At 34.9% G+C, this 19,197-nt stretch overlaps 3 protein-coding genes across 7 annotated transcripts; 1 reads left to right on the top strand and 2 right to left on the bottom strand.

Annotated features, from left to right (window-relative positions):
• On the top strand, positions 689-8,652 carry LOC109338547 (NADPH--cytochrome P450 reductase-like). The gene is made up of 18 exons (XM_019575816.1): positions 689-1,173; positions 2,663-2,722; positions 2,926-3,002; positions 3,111-3,168; positions 3,281-3,367; positions 3,441-3,477; positions 4,138-4,207; positions 4,324-4,518; positions 4,606-4,698; positions 5,503-5,728; positions 5,866-5,949; positions 6,055-6,206; positions 6,286-6,382; positions 6,544-6,693; positions 7,103-7,180; positions 7,260-7,382; positions 7,461-7,574; positions 8,158-8,652. The coding sequence occupies exons 1-18, from the start codon at positions 892-894 to the stop codon at positions 8,236-8,238; spliced, it is 2,064 nt and encodes a 687-aa protein (XP_019431361.1). The 5' UTR covers positions 689-891; the 3' UTR covers positions 8,239-8,652.
• Positions 9,593-13,968, bottom strand: LOC109338539 (protein NETWORKED 2A-like). Its single transcript, XM_019575806.1, has 3 exons — positions 13,435-13,968; positions 11,257-13,037; positions 9,593-10,850 (listed from the first exon to the last, which is right to left on the bottom strand). The coding sequence occupies exons 1-3, from the start codon at positions 13,526-13,528 to the stop codon at positions 9,786-9,788; spliced, it is 2,940 nt and encodes a 979-aa protein (XP_019431351.1). The 5' UTR covers positions 13,529-13,968; the 3' UTR covers positions 9,593-9,785.
• Positions 15,848-18,994, bottom strand: LOC109338507. Of its 5 annotated transcripts, none has more exons than XM_019575787.1 (3): positions 18,978-18,994; positions 17,322-17,865; positions 15,848-16,434 (listed from the first exon to the last, which is right to left on the bottom strand). In XM_019575787.1, the coding sequence occupies exons 2-3, from the start codon at positions 17,782-17,784 to the stop codon at positions 16,382-16,384; spliced, it is 516 nt and encodes a 171-aa protein (XP_019431332.1). In that variant the 5' UTR covers positions 17,785-17,865; positions 18,978-18,994; the 3' UTR covers positions 15,848-16,381. The 5 variants fall into 5 exon arrangements, with proteins under 5 accessions (XP_019431332.1, XP_019431340.1, XP_019431314.1 ...); XM_019575795.1 differs by lacking the exon at positions 18,978-18,994 and adding an exon at positions 18,807-18,944 and having other exon boundaries at positions 15,848-16,431; XM_019575769.1 differs by lacking the exon at positions 18,978-18,994 and adding an exon at positions 18,807-18,943.

Raw genomic sequence — 19,197 nt, 5'->3', positions numbered from 1 at the left:
CATTTAGTTTAATGAATGTATCACTTCATCTTACCAATAGGCCTTGATCTAATCATACAAGGTCCAACTAAATTATCATATTGACCAAACAAAGAAATATTCAATTATTGAGAGTAATACTTATTGTAATGAATAATCAAACACCAAAAAATGTATTACTCACTTACCTATATAGTAATAATATACATTTGATTAAACAATTACTTATCTAACTATTCAAGCAAAAACACATTGATACAAGATGCTTTTAATCCAGCTTGTATATCACATAAACAGACAATTATATTAAATACATAACTTTCTTTTAAGGGAAAGAAAAAGGAATATATTAACTATCACAAATAGTACTATAAACTTTTTGGTACAGTCAGCCAAACTATTAATAAAATAAAATATAATAAACAAAAGATCCTTTTAAAACTTTATATATTGGCTTTTTAGCATTTTTGTGCTTAAATCTTAAATAGATGATACAAAATGGAAAAAAAAAGGACAACTTTGCAAAAAAAAATTGTGAAACAAAATATGGGGGCACATTTCAATGCCACAAATTATATAACTTTATTATGATTGGTTATATAAATATTTAATTATTAAACTTTTAATTATAATATATTTTTTAACCAATAATATATAAAGTGACAAAATTTTTGGACAATAAATACGACGACAATTTTGCAAAAATCTCGTGTGTCCTTTTCAGATTTCTTTATCGCGCTCAACTACCAACACCGCCATCTTCTTCTTCTAGGTCTCTCTCTCCACCGCTATAGTAGAGAGAGAGAGAGCGAAAGAGAAAAGCGCAACGTTACTTCACTCACTCGTATAAATACATACACTCTCTCATTTTCACCTTCAATCAATTCCTCAACTTAACTTCGATTCTTTACAATGTCTTCGAATTCCGATTTGATACGCACCGTTGAGTCGGTGCTCGGCGTTTCGCTCGGCGATTCGTTGTTTCTAATCGTAACCACTTCGGTGGCCGTGGTGGCTGGGCTGTTGGTTTTTCTGTGGAAGAAATCTTCGGATCGGAGCAATGAGGTGATGCATTTGAAAGTGCCGAAAATGATAGTTCAGGAAGAAGAAGATGAATTCGATGTTGCAGAGGGGAAGACTAAGGTCACTATTTTCTTCGCTACTCAAACTGGCACAGCTGAAGGCTTTGCTAAGGTAACTTATATATATAAATATCTGTTTGAATTTTTAGATTGTTGCCTTTTCAATTTCGTTGAGAATGTATAGTTCAATTGATTCCTAGTTACTTTGAATATTATGTATTTTTTATTGGAATCGGTGGGGTTAAGGCTTGACTGTGATATATGTTACATCAGAATTGTTTATTTGTGTGTAACTGTTTATTGCTTTTCTTTCATACTGATATAAATTGATTATTTCAGATACTGGGCCACGTTTCTTGTACTTGTAAACAATGATGCTACTTTGAGTTAGAGATGGGCCATTTTTCTGCCCCTCTCTCTCTCTCTTTGTTGAGAATATGCTTTTTGACTTTTTCTAAAGACTGATCGCTGAATAAGGATTTTAAGGGCTCCGGTTAAATAGTTTGAAGGGCTTATCACATGAGAGCTTATAAGTTTCCTATAAGTCATTTTTAGCTTATTTCATAAACTTCTCTGACAAGTTTATTGAAATAAGCCAAAGCTAGTTAATAGGAAAGTGATAAACTATTTTCATAAGCTTTTCCAAAGTTCAGGTTAAGTGTGTGTATGATCAGATAAGCCCAAATAGCTCTGTGAGCTCATTGCTCTCTAAATCCCTACGTTATATTTTTTAATGAAGAAGGATGGTATCTGACTTTAGCTTTTCTTTAATCTGTACCAGTGCGTGTTGGACATAATTGTAAAAAGAAAATGGTTGTTGAAACTGAAGTTGCATATCATTGGGATTCAACAAGTATTTGTGTTGTTATTGTTGTTGAAACTGAAGTTGCAGAAGATATGATATTTGTGTGTAAGTTCATAATTTAGTAATTTTATTCCTAGGTTCTGAGTTGCTTAGCCCTGGGCATTGATGGTGAATCAGATGTTTTGTCTGATGTATTCACTGTTATATTAGAGCCCTTGGAAACACCAAGGACTAAGTATATTTTTGGTGCCATTTTGAAAATGAGTTGATTGAAACTGGTCCAGATTAGAGATAAGAACTGAATATCATTGATGGAAATCACTATGAATTGCACTGAATTCTCTGGGTATTCGAGATAGTAGAGACCTAGAACTCTCCTATGCCCAAAGTCCCCAACTCTCTCTACCAATGATAAAATATCCTCACCTTCTAACCCCCTCTTGTTTATAGGCAACATGCCTTATTTCTCTAGCTATCCCAGCCCCAAACTAGCCAACTAAATAACAAAGTCCAAATAGCATTCTAACTAACTGACCAAGGGTTACCTAACAGGAGTTTCTACAATAACATATCTACATAGCTCACTAATTGCAGTATTCTAGTTTTTTCTGCGTGAGGATTAAGCTATTTCTACTTTTACTGAAGGCCTGAATTGGTTGACCCCATTAAAAGTGGTTTTTTTGTTTGTTTCTGTTTTTGTGTTTTTCCAAACAGCAATTTATATTTAAATCCACTGTTACTCATGTACCTGTGATATATAACCACTATTTTAATTGCCTTATTATTTTTATTATAGGCTTTAGCAGATGAGATCAAGGCTAGGTATGAAAAAGCAGTTGTCAAAGTCGTTGACATGGTAAGTTGGATTGGGATGAAATTTTAGCAATTCCTCCATTGCGGTTGTAGTGGCAACATTTGACACTTTTAAAAGCTGTTTGTTTGGAGGACTTCTAGAAAGTCTTCCAATGAGTGGCATGTGGAAATTGGAATTACTCAATAGGAACTTCAGTCTGTTAAATATAGCTTTGGCTTAATTGTGATGTATTCAACTTGAAATAGGATGACTATGCCGCGGAAGATGATGAATATGGGGAGAAGCTTAGGAAAGAGACACTTGCATTTTTCATGGTTGCAACGTAAGGTTTATACGCATAAAATGTTTGAAATTCAATTTTTTTAGAAGTGTGGTTGCAATATAAAAAATGCTTGCAACATGTTTGATGCATTTGGACATGACATGGCAGTTATGGAGATGGAGAGCCAACTGATAATGCTGCAAGGTTCTACAAATGGTTTACTGAGGTTTGTAGTTACATATCACCCTTTCAAGCAAATCCTAGATTTAATCTCTCTCTCTCTCACACACACACACAACTTACTTAAAAGGTCTAAGTTTTTGGGGAAATAATTTTAGGGTAAGGATGAAAGGGGTATCTGGCTTCAACAGCTCACATATGGTGTTTTTAGCCTCGGAAACAGGCAATACGAACATTTTAATAAGGTAAAATTCAGATGATTTAATTTTGGTTATGTAACAAAACAATTCATCGTCTGATATTGTTCTTTTGAAACAGATAGGTAAAATAGTCGATGAAGAACTTAGTGAACAAGGTCTGTAATTTCACCACCTGTATTTTTTATGACCTTATAAATATTATATTTGTATTTCTGCCGCCCTTGTATTATTGCACTGTGCTATTTGTATTATTGTTATCTGGGTAAAACTGAAGACCATGATGTATTTTTTCATTGCCTTTTGTGGTAAAGATTTTGTTTTGCTCCATTTTGCTTCTCCCCCTAAACTGTGTATCTACTTGTGCAATTTCAGTTTCTGTTTTCTTAGCATGGACTACTGCTTTAATCAGTTAGATGGAAAGCATTATGTATGGTAGCATGCCTTCCTAGAAGTCTAACGGATGGGAAAATATTTGTTAAAAACTTGCAAAAAGTCCACACTTTATTTGTTGGGCACACTTATTACATATAAGCACACATCTGTATATATTTACATGCCTATATATTGAATTCCAGATTTACGAAGCTCACTCGCAAGCTTTCTGTCATATTGTGCTGATGGGATTTATTTTCACAATTTTACTTTTTTAAAAGCCTCCAGGCAACCTGTCTTTGCTAAACTTTATATATTTTTTTTTTTGTAAATTTAGGTTTTATGTGTATAAGTAAAACTTGTGGCAAATGAAAACATATATCTAAGTTCTAAGGTTTGTATAATACTTAAATGGTGTTAAAGTAGTTAATAACTTGGCGCAGGTGCAAAACGTCTTGTTCCAGCGGGGTTAGGTGACGATGATCAGTCCATTGAGGATGATTTTGTTGCTTGGTAAGTATAGTTATTTTATGCATACTATTCACTGGGGGATTTACAAAAATTGTATGAAATGTGAGACATGGCTGTTTTGTTGCATTTCAAATGTTGCCGATGTTTTTCCTTTGCAGGAAGGAATTGTTGTGGCCTGAGTTGGACCAGTTGCTTCGAGACGAGGATGATAAAAAGACTGTCTCTACTCCTTATACAGCTTCTGTTCCTGAGTACCGTGTGGTGATTCATGACCCCACTGTCATATCATGCAATGACAATCACTTAAATGTGGCAAATGGGAATGCCGTGTTTGATATCCATCATCCTTGCAGGTGCTTGGAGTTTTGCATGTTATTTATGGTGTTTATTATTGTTTACTAAACCAGGCTACAATGAAATTATTGTTTCTTTTCTTGAAGGGTTAATGTTGCTGTTCAAAGAGAGCTTCACAAACCTCAATCTGACCGCTCTTGCATACATTTGGAGTTTGACATATCAGGGACTGGCATAGCGTAAGTTTGACTAACTGACAAAGTGTTTCCTGACAAAGAACAAATAATATATTTTTGGTAAATAAGAAAACAAAAACAAGAGTTAGCCCCCAAGAAAACAAAGAACAAAAGCATTAGTCAACTATACATACACTTTATCTTTTATGGGTCTTAAGTAAATTTTTGTATACAAAAAAAAGTAGTGTGATTTTGAACTTATTTTAAATACATTATACAATGATTATGGTGATAATTTAGTTTACTCTTGTCAAATATCACTCAGGGTAGACCTTTTCTATAAGGGTGTACTTGTTATTCTAGTATAATTTTGTGTAGAAGTGGTTTTGCAAGGTTTAAACAAATATAATTCCTCTTTCAGAGTGTCATATCTTTACTTATTCTTATTGTTTTCTTGGATTCCTTATGCTGTGCACCTGCTACCTTGTGAAGATATAGGTTAAATTGCCAGTGTTTTTTTTAAGTATGTAAGAAAAAACCTAGTTAGCTCAAATTTTCTGTTATAGCGTTAAAGCAATGGCTGGTAAAACTCAATTTTTAGACGGGTATGTGTTACTAGAAATTTGTTAATAGTACTGATTTTTTTTTGCTAAGCACTGATCTGTGAGAATATGCAATAACTAACGACCTCATTCTTTTAGGAAATTGAATCCTAAAAAAATGTGAAATGAAGTTGTCAACAATTATTTATCGGTTGATTGTTTGTGTTATCTTTCCCAGATATGATAAGCAATAAGCATAGTGCATTCTGCCCCAGTTATCTGTTAATATTTGAATTTTGGGTTATGGTTTTGATCTCTTTCCCAGATATGAAACTGGAGACCATGTGGGTGTTTTTGCTCAAAATTGTGATGAAACTGTTGAAGAAGCTGGAAAATTGTTGGGTCAGAATTTAGATTTGGTGTTTTCCCTTCACACTGATAATGAGGATGGTACTCCCTTAGGGGCTTCTTTGCCACCTCCTTTCCCGGGTCCTTGCACACTGCGCTTTGCTTTGGCACACCATGCAGATCTCTTGAACCCCCCACGGAAGGTTTTTATGTGATCTTCAATTCAGTATTTACCATTTTTTTCTTATTATATATATAATCAGTTTTCTGGTTAAAACAGCACTATCAACAGGGATTGTCTTTTTTTGTAGAAGAATTAATAGCTTTGGTTGTCTTTCAGGCTGCTTTAGTTGCTTTGGCTGCTCATGCTTCTGAACCTAATGAAGCAGATAGGTTAAGGCTCCTCTCATCTCCTCAGGGGAAGGTGAAAACAATTGCGAATATTAACACTGTTTCTGTTTCTTGTTTTCATGCCTGGAATTTTCTCTTTTTCTTCTGCTAATAATAATTTGAAAATTTTGGAATCCAGGATGAGTACTCCAAGTGGGTGGTTGGAAGTCAGAGAAGTCTCCTTGAAGTTATGACTGAATTTCCATCAGCAAAACCACCCCTGGGTGTTTTTTTTGCTGCAGTAGCTCCTCACTTACAGCCTCGTTATTATTCTATCTCATCCTCACCTAGGTGATTATTTTATCCTAAAAATATGTAAACTATAAGGTAACTGCTCTTGACGTAACATTGCCTAGCTTTGGTTGTCCAGGTTTGCCCCGCAAAGGGTACATGTAACTTGTGCATTGGTTAATGGTCCGACCCCTACTGGAAGAATTCACAAAGGAGTATGCTCAACCTGGATGAAGGTAGAAATTTGCGATGGATATATTTCTCATGCAATCAAATTCTAATAGTCTCATAATCTTGATTCCTTTGTTTTCATCTTAGTATGATTCTCTCCCCTCCTTAGAGGTTGCACTAACCCATCATCCTCTGCTATATTTAACTTAAATCTTTGATGATTCAGAATGCTATTCCCCTAGAGAAAAGCCGTGATTGTAGTTGGGCTCCTATTTTTATTAGGCAATCAAATTTCAAGTTACCGGCTGATCATTCTGTTCCTATTATTATGGTTGGACCGGGTACTGGCTTGGCACCTTTCAGGGGATTTTTACAGGTACGTGCATAAATTATGAATATTTCCTTGTTTTCTAATCGTAATGGAAATCAGATTATTAGATAGTGGACAATATTAGTACAGGAGAAATTTTGGGGTGGAGAGGGAGGGCTGTAGAATAGAAAGTGACAGATAGGAGGAAACATTCAAGTCAAATAGACAAGTATGTGAAGTTAATGACGATAATGAACTAAAATATGAAATACACAATTCTGATTCTATGGTAATTAGAAACCCCCAATTTGTGCCACGTTTTGTTGGAAAAACTTAGTTTACTTAGATTAATAGTTAGTTTTGGGAAGTTATTAGTTAAATCTCTTACCTGAATGACATGATACTGGTGAATCCCTAAACTTAATTATAAGCATCTATTTGTTTTTAATTTTTGTTTTATCTTTGATTTACCCAGGAAAGGTTGGCCCTCAAGGAGGATGGTGTTCAGCTGGGTCCTGCATTACTCTTCTTTGGATGTAGGAATCGTCAAATGGTAAAATAATTGATTTCTGGACTTCCCATCCTAGTTGATTTCAGTTCAATGTATGACTTCTATTATATTTGGTGTACAGGATTATATTTATGAGGATGAGCTTAAGAATTTTGAGGAACAAGGTGCTCTGTCAGAGTTGATAGTTGCATTCTCTAGAGAGGGATCTGAAAAGGAGTATGTCCAACACAAGATAAGAGATAAAGTAAGTGTCTTTACCATCCTAGGACGGAAAGAATGCACTAAGGATAATATTTTTAAGGCATCAGTTTTCTCTGTGCAGGCAGCAAATCTCTGGACTTTAATTTCTCAGGGAGGTTATCTTTATGTCTGTGGTGATGCCAAGGGTATGGCCAGAGATGTTCATCGGACTCTTCATACCATTGTCCAGCAGCAGGTGCTAATTTTCTCTCGTCAATCTTCTCTTTCCCCATCCATAATAAGGCTTAGGAATATCAACTTTCCTTATTCCTTACCATGCACATGGAGTGTTTATTTCCATATGACTGAAACAACTTTATATGATACATTTGTGTGTAGACGTACAAGTGTCCTTTTTCCAGGAACCAATGGTTAATAACAATATTGCTTGCAGTGAATACGCATGTGTTGTTGTAGAGGAGTTATTGTTGTTTAGGCTTTCGTTTTAGATAACAAGTACATATGTTGCTCTCTCTCTTGGGCGAATATTTCGTAACCAAATTACTTAGTTGTATTTGTGCTCGCAATTATATTTTGGCTGAACTCTTTTTGGCTATTTTTAGCGGAAAAATATTCAGGCTTATCTATTTAAGCTATATTTTCCATGTTCCGTCAGGTTTACTATCATACTGTTAAGCGTCAAACATTTTTTAGCTTGATTTATGTTCTCATGGGTGTGGACATGAGTGCTTCTGTGCCTGTGATTCAAAAATATATGCTAGTCTCCATTTAATTGCCTGAAGCTTTGCTTAAAGCCATTTTTCTGGGTTTAATTTCAGGAAAATGTTGACTCATCAAAGGCTGAGGCTATAGTGAAAAAACTCCAGATGGATGGACGTTACCTGAGAGATGTCTGGTAACTTTTCTAATCGATCATGTCAAGGTTGTGACCTCCTTCCTTTTTGATGTTCTATGTTCTGAATTGGCTGAAGGATATTTTTGAGAATAATCTCGAGATCATGGAGAATTAGACCAATGCATGAGGCTGAAACAGTTTCCTTGAGAAAACTGAATATTTTTGCGGACATAATCTCTTTTTCGATGTTGTTGGATAAAGCCGACTATACCTAGTAGGATAAAGGCTTGGTTGTTGTTGTGTCTTTTTAGTTGTTGTAATATTATATCTTATCATGATATTTGAACAATGATTATTTTGCGGGAATGATAGGTAGCCTCAGAGAACACTAAACACATACAGGTTGCGACAGGTTATTTCCATTGGCCATGTATTAATAAGCTGTAGGAGTTGGTCTCGAATAAAACTTTGCTTTGATTAAACTTTTCTAGCTGATGAAGCTCGTGTAGATTTTAATTAGTGCTGTCATAACTTGATGTTGGGACTTCAACTTAGATTCTAGCATATAATATATGAGCGAAATTTGTTTCTATTATAATAATTGAATTCTGTTTCATATCTGGTAACAACTTTAATGATTAACCATTTAACCGCTGCATACAAGGAGATATGCCATATGTATTTTTTGTCAATAGATCTGAGAAATTATTAGGATTTCGGTTTGTTATTATTTGTATTTATATTTTACTATACATTCGAAAGAGGGAAGAGGTGGAAGTTGGATTTAATCTCAGGACTTCACACCCAACCAAAGTCTTCATTGATTAAAGTCCTACCAGCGACCCTCCTCATCCTCTTCATCAATTGAGCTATTGCCAATTGATGATTAAGGATGATGAACCACAATAACATCATTGGTCTGATCGGTCGGTTTCGGCTAATAACGATAATGAAGGCTGACAAACTCATTGTGCTACTTGAAGTTGAACTTGTGTTCATGCTGCTCTGGGTAAAAATGATGAAAGCCACTTTGGCTTGCTATCCTTTGAAGATGAGGGGGAAGAACATATGCTACAGTTGACGAGGATTCAAAAAGTTTGAGTTTTGCTCTTAATAAAAAGTAGAACATATTTTTGCAAGTGCTTAGTATGAGGTGACTTCTATCGAAGTATGGATGTAAGGTGAGACCTCAAACCAAACAAACAAAGTAACATGTTAAAAGTGTGACGTGTTATATGGTTACCTAGTACAAGTTCAGATTCCGATACATCTAAGGAATGTGAATTATGATTATCATATATTGACGATATCATAATGGTTAGGACCTGGCTTCTCCAACACAAACTTAAAAGATGAGAGATTGAGTGAATTTCTAATATTGAGTAAGAAAAAGTTGTACAGTAATAAAGTATTAAAAAAAATAAAGACATTCTATTCTGTATAGAAAATTTACACATATTTTAGAGTTTGATGATACAGAACTCTGTCATATACCACAAAAAATTGTGAGGATAGCGGTACTCATCTTAAAATGAAAAACACCACAAATTCGCAATCATGCTACATAATTTACAAGTTTTCCAGGAACTCGATGAAGGAATGGAAATTGGTCTATATAGGAGCATCATCAGGAGCTGGCATATCATCATGTTTATGCATTGCTGGACTGACACAAGCAAATAGAGACTGCCTTTGCCTCTTTAACTTTGCTCCAAACAAGAAAGACTTCAAGGGTATTCTAGTGCGACTTGACGAGTGTTTCGTGTGGCCATGATTATTACTATTAATTACTATATCTTGATCTATCTCATCCAATGTCTTCTCAACATCAACTTTCATTCCCTTCACAAGGCTTAGACCTGCTTGTAATTCACTTGCAACTTTACTGTTCTCTTGTTTCATGTTGAGGACTTCACCTTGAAACTTCGCAGCTTGAAATCCACTTAGCTCTTCTTTCGGCTTCTCCCCTTCGGATCCTTTAATGTTCCCTGCTCTTGCTATTTTATCTTGGATGTTGCACAATGATGTATATCTACCTTGCAGTTCATGCTGCAATACTGCATTATGTTCGAGCCAAAGTGATAACTCAGTTCTTATCTCTCTCAGGTGTCTGAATATTGGTCTCAGCTGAGATTGAATAGGCTGATGATTTTTAGAATGTGAATGCCCTTCAGAATTTTTGTTTTCCTTTATTGTTCTCACTTCTGCTTTTAAGTCCTGAATGGAGTTTTGGAACTTTTGAATCTGATGAACTGAGGTGCTAAACCTCAACCAAAACTCTAGATTCTCCTCTAGAAGATTGTCAAGTTCTAAACGGAATTTCTGTTCAAAGGTTGTAAGGTTATGGTGCTTATCTTGGCTTACCATAAGCTTCTCTAGGGTCATTTTTATAGCTGCATAGCTGCTATTATTTGTTGTTGTTTCAACATTATTTTTTTCTGAAAAAGGAGTTCTCACAGCATTTGCATCTGAATTCAAAGGTGAGATTTCAGAGTGCTGCAAGTTAGCTCCTCCTTCGGCTGCTTTTCGAAGAGCCGCTTCATGTGGTGTGTATTTGTATTCTGTGGTAAGGGTGTATGGACTTTCATCAGGAGTTGCCTCTGGAATGTTCACCTTCTGTTGTAAATAGTTTATCTCTTTATCTTTGTTGACAACAACATTCTTCAATTCCCTTAGCTGCACTGATAATTCTACATTAGCAGGGGGTAGATAATATGTATAGGTACCACTATTACACATATATATTTATATATATGACTTTTAAGCCTTGGTTTGTATATGTATGCCTTCTTTGTCTATTAGATTTTATTTACAATAAAATTTTATAATAAATTTACTCTATCATTTTACTCTCTTAAAAATGAGTGGATCTTTTCTTTTAACTTCAATACTATTATGCAAGTGGATGTTTGTTCTGTACTTCATGATTTGGACACCATACTTCCAAATCCAATACTAAAGTTATACAAACCATTACAAGATAAAACTATATGTTCTATTTTTGTTGTGAAATCTCATCTTATTTACCCATTTATAGATAATAAAATAAGTTCACTAAGTTTATAGATTAATCGTTGCTTACCTGAAGTGCCAACTCAAAAATGCTGTCCCGATTTTTCTTCTCAATATCATTGAGTTTTATTCTTACATCCTTATAGTTCCTTAAAACTGATGTGTACTCCTCGAACAGAATCTTTTCTCTATCGTCTAATCCACTTATAAACATCTGCTTCCAGTTAGGTTGATCTTCCTCTCCAATGTTCAAATCATGTGATTCGATGTTACCATTACTCACCTTGTTATCACCCTTATCATGTTGCATCAGTTTTTGATTCCTTTCATGCATAAAATTAACATTGTCACTCAAATTGGACTTGTTATTATCTTCATCTGAAGTAATGTCTTTCTTTAATGTCTTGACATCTTCAATTTCTGCCAAGTCACTAAAAGACAATGTGTTACCATGTTTAGGCTCATTTTCTGGTTCACAAACTGAAACACTTCTCTTCTTCTTGTGAAGTAACATGTTCTCTTCCTCCATGTCTGGCTTCATATCATTCAACTTTCCCGAAAGGTGTTCAAGATTGCAGCTAGCTTCAGTGAAGTGTGTTTGAAGGCTTTTGTCTTGGCTTCTGACGCTCCGGTTAAGAAGTTTAACTCTCCTTATCTCCTTCTCCAATTCATCCAGCCTCTTATTAGTAACTTCTGAACCTTCTATGAGCCTATCCTTGTCTTGTTCCAAATTCTTTATGTTTGTTTGAAGTTCACCTGTTTCTGATCTCAGCCTCTTTACCAAACCAGTCTGAGAAGTCACTGCAGTTTCCAACGAAACAACCTTATCCACAAGCTCATCAATTTTCTCAGCCATTTCAGTCACACTGAAGGACTTACCCAAGTCTTTCTCAAGGATTTTCTTCATCGTTTCTCGCAACAGCCCCACATCATGCGACTTTTGTTCCAATCCAACCATCTCTTCATCCATGCTTTCTTGTTTTGCTCTCATGCTTTCAGTTTTCTCTCTATTATTTTGGTCTTGTCCATTCAAATATTTAGAAATGAATTCATCTCTAAGATCTTCAAACATCGCATGAGCTTCCTTGACCCTTTGGTACTCCACTTTCGCTTCTTTAGATGATTGTTCTTGTATCTCCTGCAACTTAGTCAGGGTCTCTTGGCATGACTTTATAGCAGTGGCAGCCATCAAATTCCGAGCATCATTATCTTCTATGATTGTACCAACACCAAACTCATCTTGCAAGCTGCAAACTCTTTTTTGCATTTCTATGATTTGATCTTCAATATCCCAATACTTTTCATAGGTGCGTTCATACAAACTCCTCACAAACTCTTTCTCAGTCTGTAGTGCCAGCATTTCCTTCTGAAGCTTATCAATTTCTCCTATTGCTACATTCTTTGTTAGACCTGATGTTGGACTTGCAACAAAATTTGAAACTGTGGTAGCATTTTCCTTAGGTGCTCCCTTCCTAGAAAGCAACATGGATGGACTTCTAAAATCATTCTTCGGGATCTTCGGAACTTTAGGGATGACTTTTTTATCATGTGTTTGATTGTTTAGGTCTGGAGATGATGCATTTGTGCATGTCTCACTTTCTTCTTCAGAATCTTCATCGACTCGATATTGAACTTGGTCCGGGAAGACACTAGCAATAGTGCGGTTCGCACTTTGAAGCTCCTTTGATAAATGATCATATCTCTCTGCTAAGGCTCTATATGCTCGAAAAGATTCTTCCACAAAACCTAAAAGCTCTGGCCTCTTCTTGTAATACATTTCTGCCCTTTGAGCAAATGAGTCCCCATCATTATCCAGGATTTTGAGGGTATCTGTCACCTTCTCCTCCATATCTGTTATTTTTTGTTTGCATGTTATTTACAATGATTTTCTTCAAAAGATAATGTCTAACTATGTAGGACATCATATGAAGCTATTTCATGGTTTCACTTACTTTAATACTCTTCATACAAATTTACATTCAAATTTCAAAGAAAATCATAGGTGGCATAAGTCCATAAAACATTATTATAGAATGAATCAAATAATGTCGTAGTTTCTAAATAATCATAGTTTGGAAAATCAAGAGAAAATGAGAATGTCATTCTAAATTGCATGAAATTTGATATATCTTTTGCTGATGAACCTAATGACCAACAAAATAAATGTTTTGATGGTACATGTCGTGACATAAAACATGTAGATTGATCATTGAGGAAAATTATCTACATATATACAAATGAACATTACCTTGGAGGCTTTGATCCAACCATTTTGACTGTTTTGTCCTTATGTGGCTTGCCCACCACCATGAATATGCATTGCTTGCTGCTCTATGCAACATTTTTCTATTGGGTAGAAATCATGCACACTCAACCCATTAAAAATAAATCCTTGAAGATGAACCAACAATGTGACATAGACAATATTTTAAAACTTTATGATTAGAGAAAGTTTGTGATTTTCATGAATAATGAAATTATGGTGATAAGAAAAACATGTTGCCCAAAATGCTCACTTATGGGGTACACAAAGATAGGAGGATACTTTGCCAAAAGCATACGTGTAAGGTGTTGGATATTTTGCAAAGCTCAAATGTTGGAGGTTTTTGTTAGTAACATTTCTACACTTGGGAGATTTTGGTTTATCCAACTTGGCAACCTAAGAAAAGAAAATTGTTTAGAGTAACATGTTATGGAGAAATCAATACTTAGAGTTTGTTTTTCTAACAAGAACAAAATCCAATGCTGACAGTTACTTTTTCTAGCAAGGACATATTCAGTTTTAATAGACAGTTTTTCTAAGGAGGACATAGAGTCAACAGTTAAGAGTCAGTTTTTTCTAAGGGGGCATGGCTCTGGAGTCTAGACCTTTTTTTTGGTGATGGGTAAATCTTGAGGTTTGGCAAAGTTGTTTCATTAACTACTAACAAAAAATGGGAGAAAGAATTTGTTTAGCTAATGGAAAATTTTGAGAAAACAGAATTGTCATCAATAAAAATTGTTAAAACTAAGGCTACGGTTTCAAAAATAATTTTTTAAAAGCAGTTCATAATCATTCATTTGAACCAATAGCCATTGATAATAGATTTCATAATTATTCATAGGCATGACAACTGCATGTAGGGGCAATTTTGTCAATCTCATCTCCACCCTTTTGAGATCAAGACATATTTGGGATAAGATCGATGAATAAATTATACCCATCTCCAATTATGATGAAAATGAGAGTCTCGTGTAGGGGCACCTGTACAGTTTTTAAATGATAAGGAGATTCTTAGTGCTAATGTGTCTCTTGTTGAGAATCACATGGCTATCTTTAGTAAGGGTGGTTTCAAGGCTGTGTGTGAGGATGGGTACCTAGCTATATTTTTTCAACAAATTTGGGATGTGGTTGGGGATAACTTCTATTATTCTATCAATTCATAATGGAAGCTTGGCATAATTTTAGCTTAATGAGGATATCAATAACACTTAATTGGTCTTTATTCCAAAGGTACATGAACCTGATTTTTTCTCTCAATTCTGTCCTATAGCACCTTGCAATGTTGTCTGCAAATGCATTACAAGATGTTGTTAATAGACTAAAACCCTTCTTCAACAAATTGATCTCTATTTATCAGCTAGCTTGTACCAGCTAGGAATATCCAAGATAATATCATTACTGCTTATGAATTGATGCATTATATGAAAAGGATGAGAGGCAAGATGGGCTTTATGTCAATTAGTATTTTAAATTCACTCTGCAACCGCAATTATGTCCCTAATGTTACAATTTTGAGAATACCTGCAATGACAAGTGCAATTATGGCAACATTTGCAATTTAGAATACCAATATCGATTAAGCTTGATCTTGGAAATTCTTTGTTTAGAGGATCTCAATCTTCTAACTAATTTTTTTGGTAATAAATCTTCTAACTAATTTGATTGACTTGATGATGAGATGATTACATGTTTCAAAATTCTCTGGAATGGGGACAAAACTGTCAGGTTTCGTCCAACAAGGGGAATTTGGCAGGTGATCCTAATAACCTATCTCCTTATATTTTGTCATATGCGTAGACCAACTTTTTCATTAACAATGAAAGATGGAGACCCATTAAAGGTGGAATGAATGGTCCACTTTGCATATGGCCAATCAGCTTTGGATGGAAGGATGCTCTTGCTCAATTAGTTTTGGGGACCATGGCCACTTTCCACATGCATCACTCTAAGATTCCTATTTCGATTTGTTAGAGAGATTGAGAAACAACAATCAATGATCCAATCTTAATTTTACTAAGTGGGGTCGGCTAAATTGTAGAAAAATTTTATTTGGAGGAGTTCTTCTATGTACAGGAAAGTCCATTTAGTGAATCCGATATATTATATGAAATTGGAAGTCTAGAGTTCAAAAAATCTTTACCTTTTTAATGATGCCTTAATCATGAAGATAGGTTGGAACATGATAACTAACCCTAGCATTTTGGGTTTCAGTTTTAAGTACAAAAAACACATTAAGATTTATGGTGTGGTGCTCCTTGTTATGGCAGTGGAGGAATAAGGTCCTATTTATAATTTACTTTACTTTTGGGCATTGTTGCCCATTTCACTAAAAAAGCAAACAAAAAACACATGATTTTATGCTAGGTAGTAGTAAAATTGGTAAGTGACAAAGAGACCATATGCAATAGGTGTGTAGAGACTTTTGATTAGTTGAGGATCTATACAAAAATGTGTCAATTTAACTCCACACCCATGCCAAAAACACACATGTACATAATAGACCCATGCTATACAAAATTTATATACACGGTTATGTACAAAATTGAATACATCATTGAACATTCAACCAATTCCAATATCTACAAAGATATTTTTACATATTTTTTACATAAATGAATTGCAAGCTCCAAAGCCATATTCCAACAAGCACTTATCCATATCTTTCTCCTCTCTCAATTCCACCACAAATCAATGTTTTGATTCTCTAAGGAAAATAAACATCAGTTGAAGTTTGTAGATTATTCTCAGACAGTGCTCAAGTATCATAGCTGCTTTATTCTTAGACCATATCTGCTCCCCATAGAATTGTATTAACCATGATCAACATCATAGTGTTTCTTTACACAATATTTACACTATACATTGTTATTGTCTATATAAAACAAGGATTTTTCTCAGGAAGAATCAGGGCCAAATGAGGAATGTTTGCACTTCACGTATTTCGAAGAGACGAGAGCCAATTTTCCACATGTTTCATGCTCTCTGCTGAAGGGGAATAAAAAGCACAAATGTTACACTTCAAGCCATCAGAAGAAAAGAAAATGTACATGGCACATAACCACCAATATGCACAAAGTCCAAATGAATATTAAACCTCACATGTCAATCATCAATTTTACTACATAAAAATCACCAAAGTGCACTCCCCATTGGATTTAGTCACTAAAAACCAGCTCATTATTGTTAATAGGATTGATTCTAGCTACTGGCTCATAGCTCATGGACCATGCATAAAGCTAACCATGTAAAGGCCTCATATATCTTACAAAATAGTAAAGTTTCTTCCAAGCTAAGGCAAGGAAAAGTAATTAAGATAAATGAATTAAGAGTTCTGAATTAACACCCTATCATCCTCAAGCCAAATTACATGGAGTCATGGACAAACCTTAGGTGTTGGTACTTGTAGTGTTGTTTTCCAATAGGAACCTAACATGTTTAACACCTCTTCAATATAAATGTACAATGTGTAATAACTGCAAGACATGTTATGTTTTTTTGGAGAACACTACAAGCATCCACATAACAACACCTAAGTTTTGTCCAAATTATATTTGCCTCATATGGTCCTTAAATATAAAGGCGTAAAACAAGATTGCCAAGTTATATGCTCATCTTCATTTATAACAAAACGAAATAAAATCCTAAAACACAGTTATTTTGTACTTAGCAGTTAATAAAAGGTCACCTATCTTTCAAGAATAAAAAAGTGTGAACTTCTATGATGTTAAAAATAAAGAACCAATGCTTAGAACTGAGCTCTGAAATCAGTTTTACATACACAAACTCCAGAAAAAATTTTAAAGGCTTCGAGAAAATCAATTTCACCGCAGCACAAAGGTAACTCTGGTAGATGTTAATGGAAGTGCTCTTACCGTCTGAATAACTATCTGGAAAGTTCCCAGCACCATTTGGCAAGTTTCTTCTTGGATCATCCACCATTCTACCATAATCTTTTCCATAACAGGGAACCAGCACGGCAAAACTGTTATCTGTTTCATCATCACTTGGGAAGCCAGGTCCATGAGGCTCTAACCAGCCAATTGACCAGTCAGAATCATCAGATTCAGAACCAGAAACACATCCACCATCCGACGGAACCAGAACAACATCATATTCCCTATCTACCTTCCTCTCTTCCCTACTATGCCATTTGCGCTTCACCCTTCTTGACGAGGAACCTATATTTTGCTGCATAACCAAAGGAAACCTCAAAATATCTGATTCCCACACATTCGGATCGGCCGAAGAATTTATAGAAGAACCATTTGGGATCCCCGAGTCCTGATGCTTTCCACTCCACAGCCACCATGAGAGATTGGTAAAAGCCACAGCCATATGCAAAATGGTGTCAAAATTTCGCAGCGAACCTCTTCAGAAGCCAATAGGCACAGCCGCACAAGTTTTTGTTAGGGAATCCTAGTAAAAAGAAGTCGGTTAGTAATTAGAAATCATCATCTAAATTGAAGTGAAAACAATGCTTACAACTAAAAAAGTAAGAATTCTAACATTTTAATGAATCACCTTAAGCAAAAGCAAACCTTTGAAAAGATAAAAGAAAAACCCCTTTTCCTCTTTAATGGTTTCTCTACAACCTTGGACTTTAAAAATGCAGGTTTAACCAATCAAAACCAAAAGGTTCTTGGTAAAACTTAAATTTCAAGGACAAAAAACAAGCTAGTAGACCTGAATTTATAACTTTTATAATCACAATGTTTTAGCCACCAAAATAGTTACATGGTTCGTTGCACCAGTTCCGGTGCACGTACCTTTTCTCTACGGCTCGTCACTTTTTACATTATTATTACAAAACTTCAACTATATACAACCTGACATGGGTTGGTTGGGGTACGTTAACTAACAACAATCCTAAAATTTGCATGTGATACATTGAATGTGTACACCCAAAACCAAAAACCAAATCAATACTCCTAAATACATTGAATATAGACACCTTTTTTTCAAAACAACCAGAATCAAGAGGATTATAACCCACTTGACACATAATCAGTACAATTACATATTCAAAGCAGAAAACAAAGATAAAAATACAAATATAGTAAACACATAAAAAATCTCATCGAGGGAACCACCACTGAGGTAAAAGCTTCGGTTATGCTTCACCAAAAGTTTATTGAAAAGAAAAATTATAACCTTTTTCTTTAAATAAGCCAACAAAATTATGTCTTTTTTAAAAATGAAAGAAAACAGGCTGAAATAAAAGGAACTCAAAAGCTGAAATGAAAAATTTTGTCTTCAAAGTTAGAATTTTTAACAAAATCCAGAAACTTCTATTTAAGGAAAAAAATGAAAATGGAAATCAAGAAATAGAAAATCACCCTTAACCAGCGTATATATACCTTAAAAGTTAAACTGAGAAAGTAAAGTTTCAATTTTTCAATAAGTGCAATCTAATCGGAGCCCTAACTTAGATGAAAATTTGATCTATAATAATGGCTTTTTTTGAAGCTGCAAAATGGAAGAGGAAGAAAAAGAAAGAGAGACATAATTTCTATATAGTATGTAGATACCGTTCGATGATTTCAAAGTACACGTGGCTTGTTAAAAACCGTTGAGTTATCTGAGCTGTTCAATAATGTCAGTGGATTAAACAAGTAACAAATGACTACGTGTACGAAAAGAGAGTTTCACAGAACAAAAAAGGAGTATTATAAGGTGCGGCAAGTTCCACGGAATCAAAAGATGATTGTGAAATATCAACGACAAAAATAGAGAGGATTCAAGTTCACG

The sequence above is a fragment of the Lupinus angustifolius genome, chromosome LG02, assembly GCF_001865875.1.
Source record: "Lupinus angustifolius cultivar Tanjil chromosome LG02, LupAngTanjil_v1.0, whole genome shotgun sequence".
In the NCBI taxonomy this organism is placed as follows: Eukaryota; Viridiplantae; Streptophyta; class Magnoliopsida; order Fabales; family Fabaceae; genus Lupinus; species Lupinus angustifolius.
Note: the sequence above shows the minus strand (reverse complement) of the source record. Positions and strands in the feature narration are given on the sequence as shown.

Excerpts from the sequence above, each read along its gene's own strand:
- LOC109338547 (XM_019575816.1), top strand. The coding sequence starts at position 892 with ATGTCTTCGAATTCCGATTTGATACGCACCGTTGAGTCGGTGCTCGGC. Across the intron at positions 5,950-6,054 it reads TCTCATCTCCTCAGGGGAAG|GATGAGTACTCCAAGTGGGT; the intron begins GTGAAAACAATT and ends TTTGGAATCCAG. Across the intron at positions 6,383-6,543 it reads TATGCTCAACCTGGATGAAG|AATGCTATTCCCCTAGAGAA; the intron begins GTAGAAATTTGC and ends TTGATGATTCAG.
- LOC109338539 (XM_019575806.1), bottom strand. The coding sequence starts at position 13,528 with ATGTTGCATAGAGCAGCAAGCAATGCATATTCATGGTGGTGGGCAAGC. Across the intron at positions 13,038-13,434 it reads GTTGGATCAAAGCCTCCAAG|ATATGGAGGAGAAGGTGACA; the intron begins GTAATGTTCATT and ends AAAAAATAACAG. Across the intron at positions 10,851-11,256 it reads TTTTTGAGTTGGCACTTCAG|CTAAGGGAATTGAAGAATGT; the intron begins GTAAGCAACGAT and ends TTATCAGTGCAG.
- LOC109338507 (XM_019575787.1), bottom strand. The coding sequence starts at position 17,784 with ATGGCTGTGGCTTTTACCAATCTCTCATGGTGGCTGTGGAGTGGAAAG. Across the intron at positions 16,435-17,321 it reads TCCAGATAGTTATTCAGACG|CAGAGAGCATGAAACATGTG; the intron begins GTAAGAGCACTT and ends ATTCCCCTTCAG.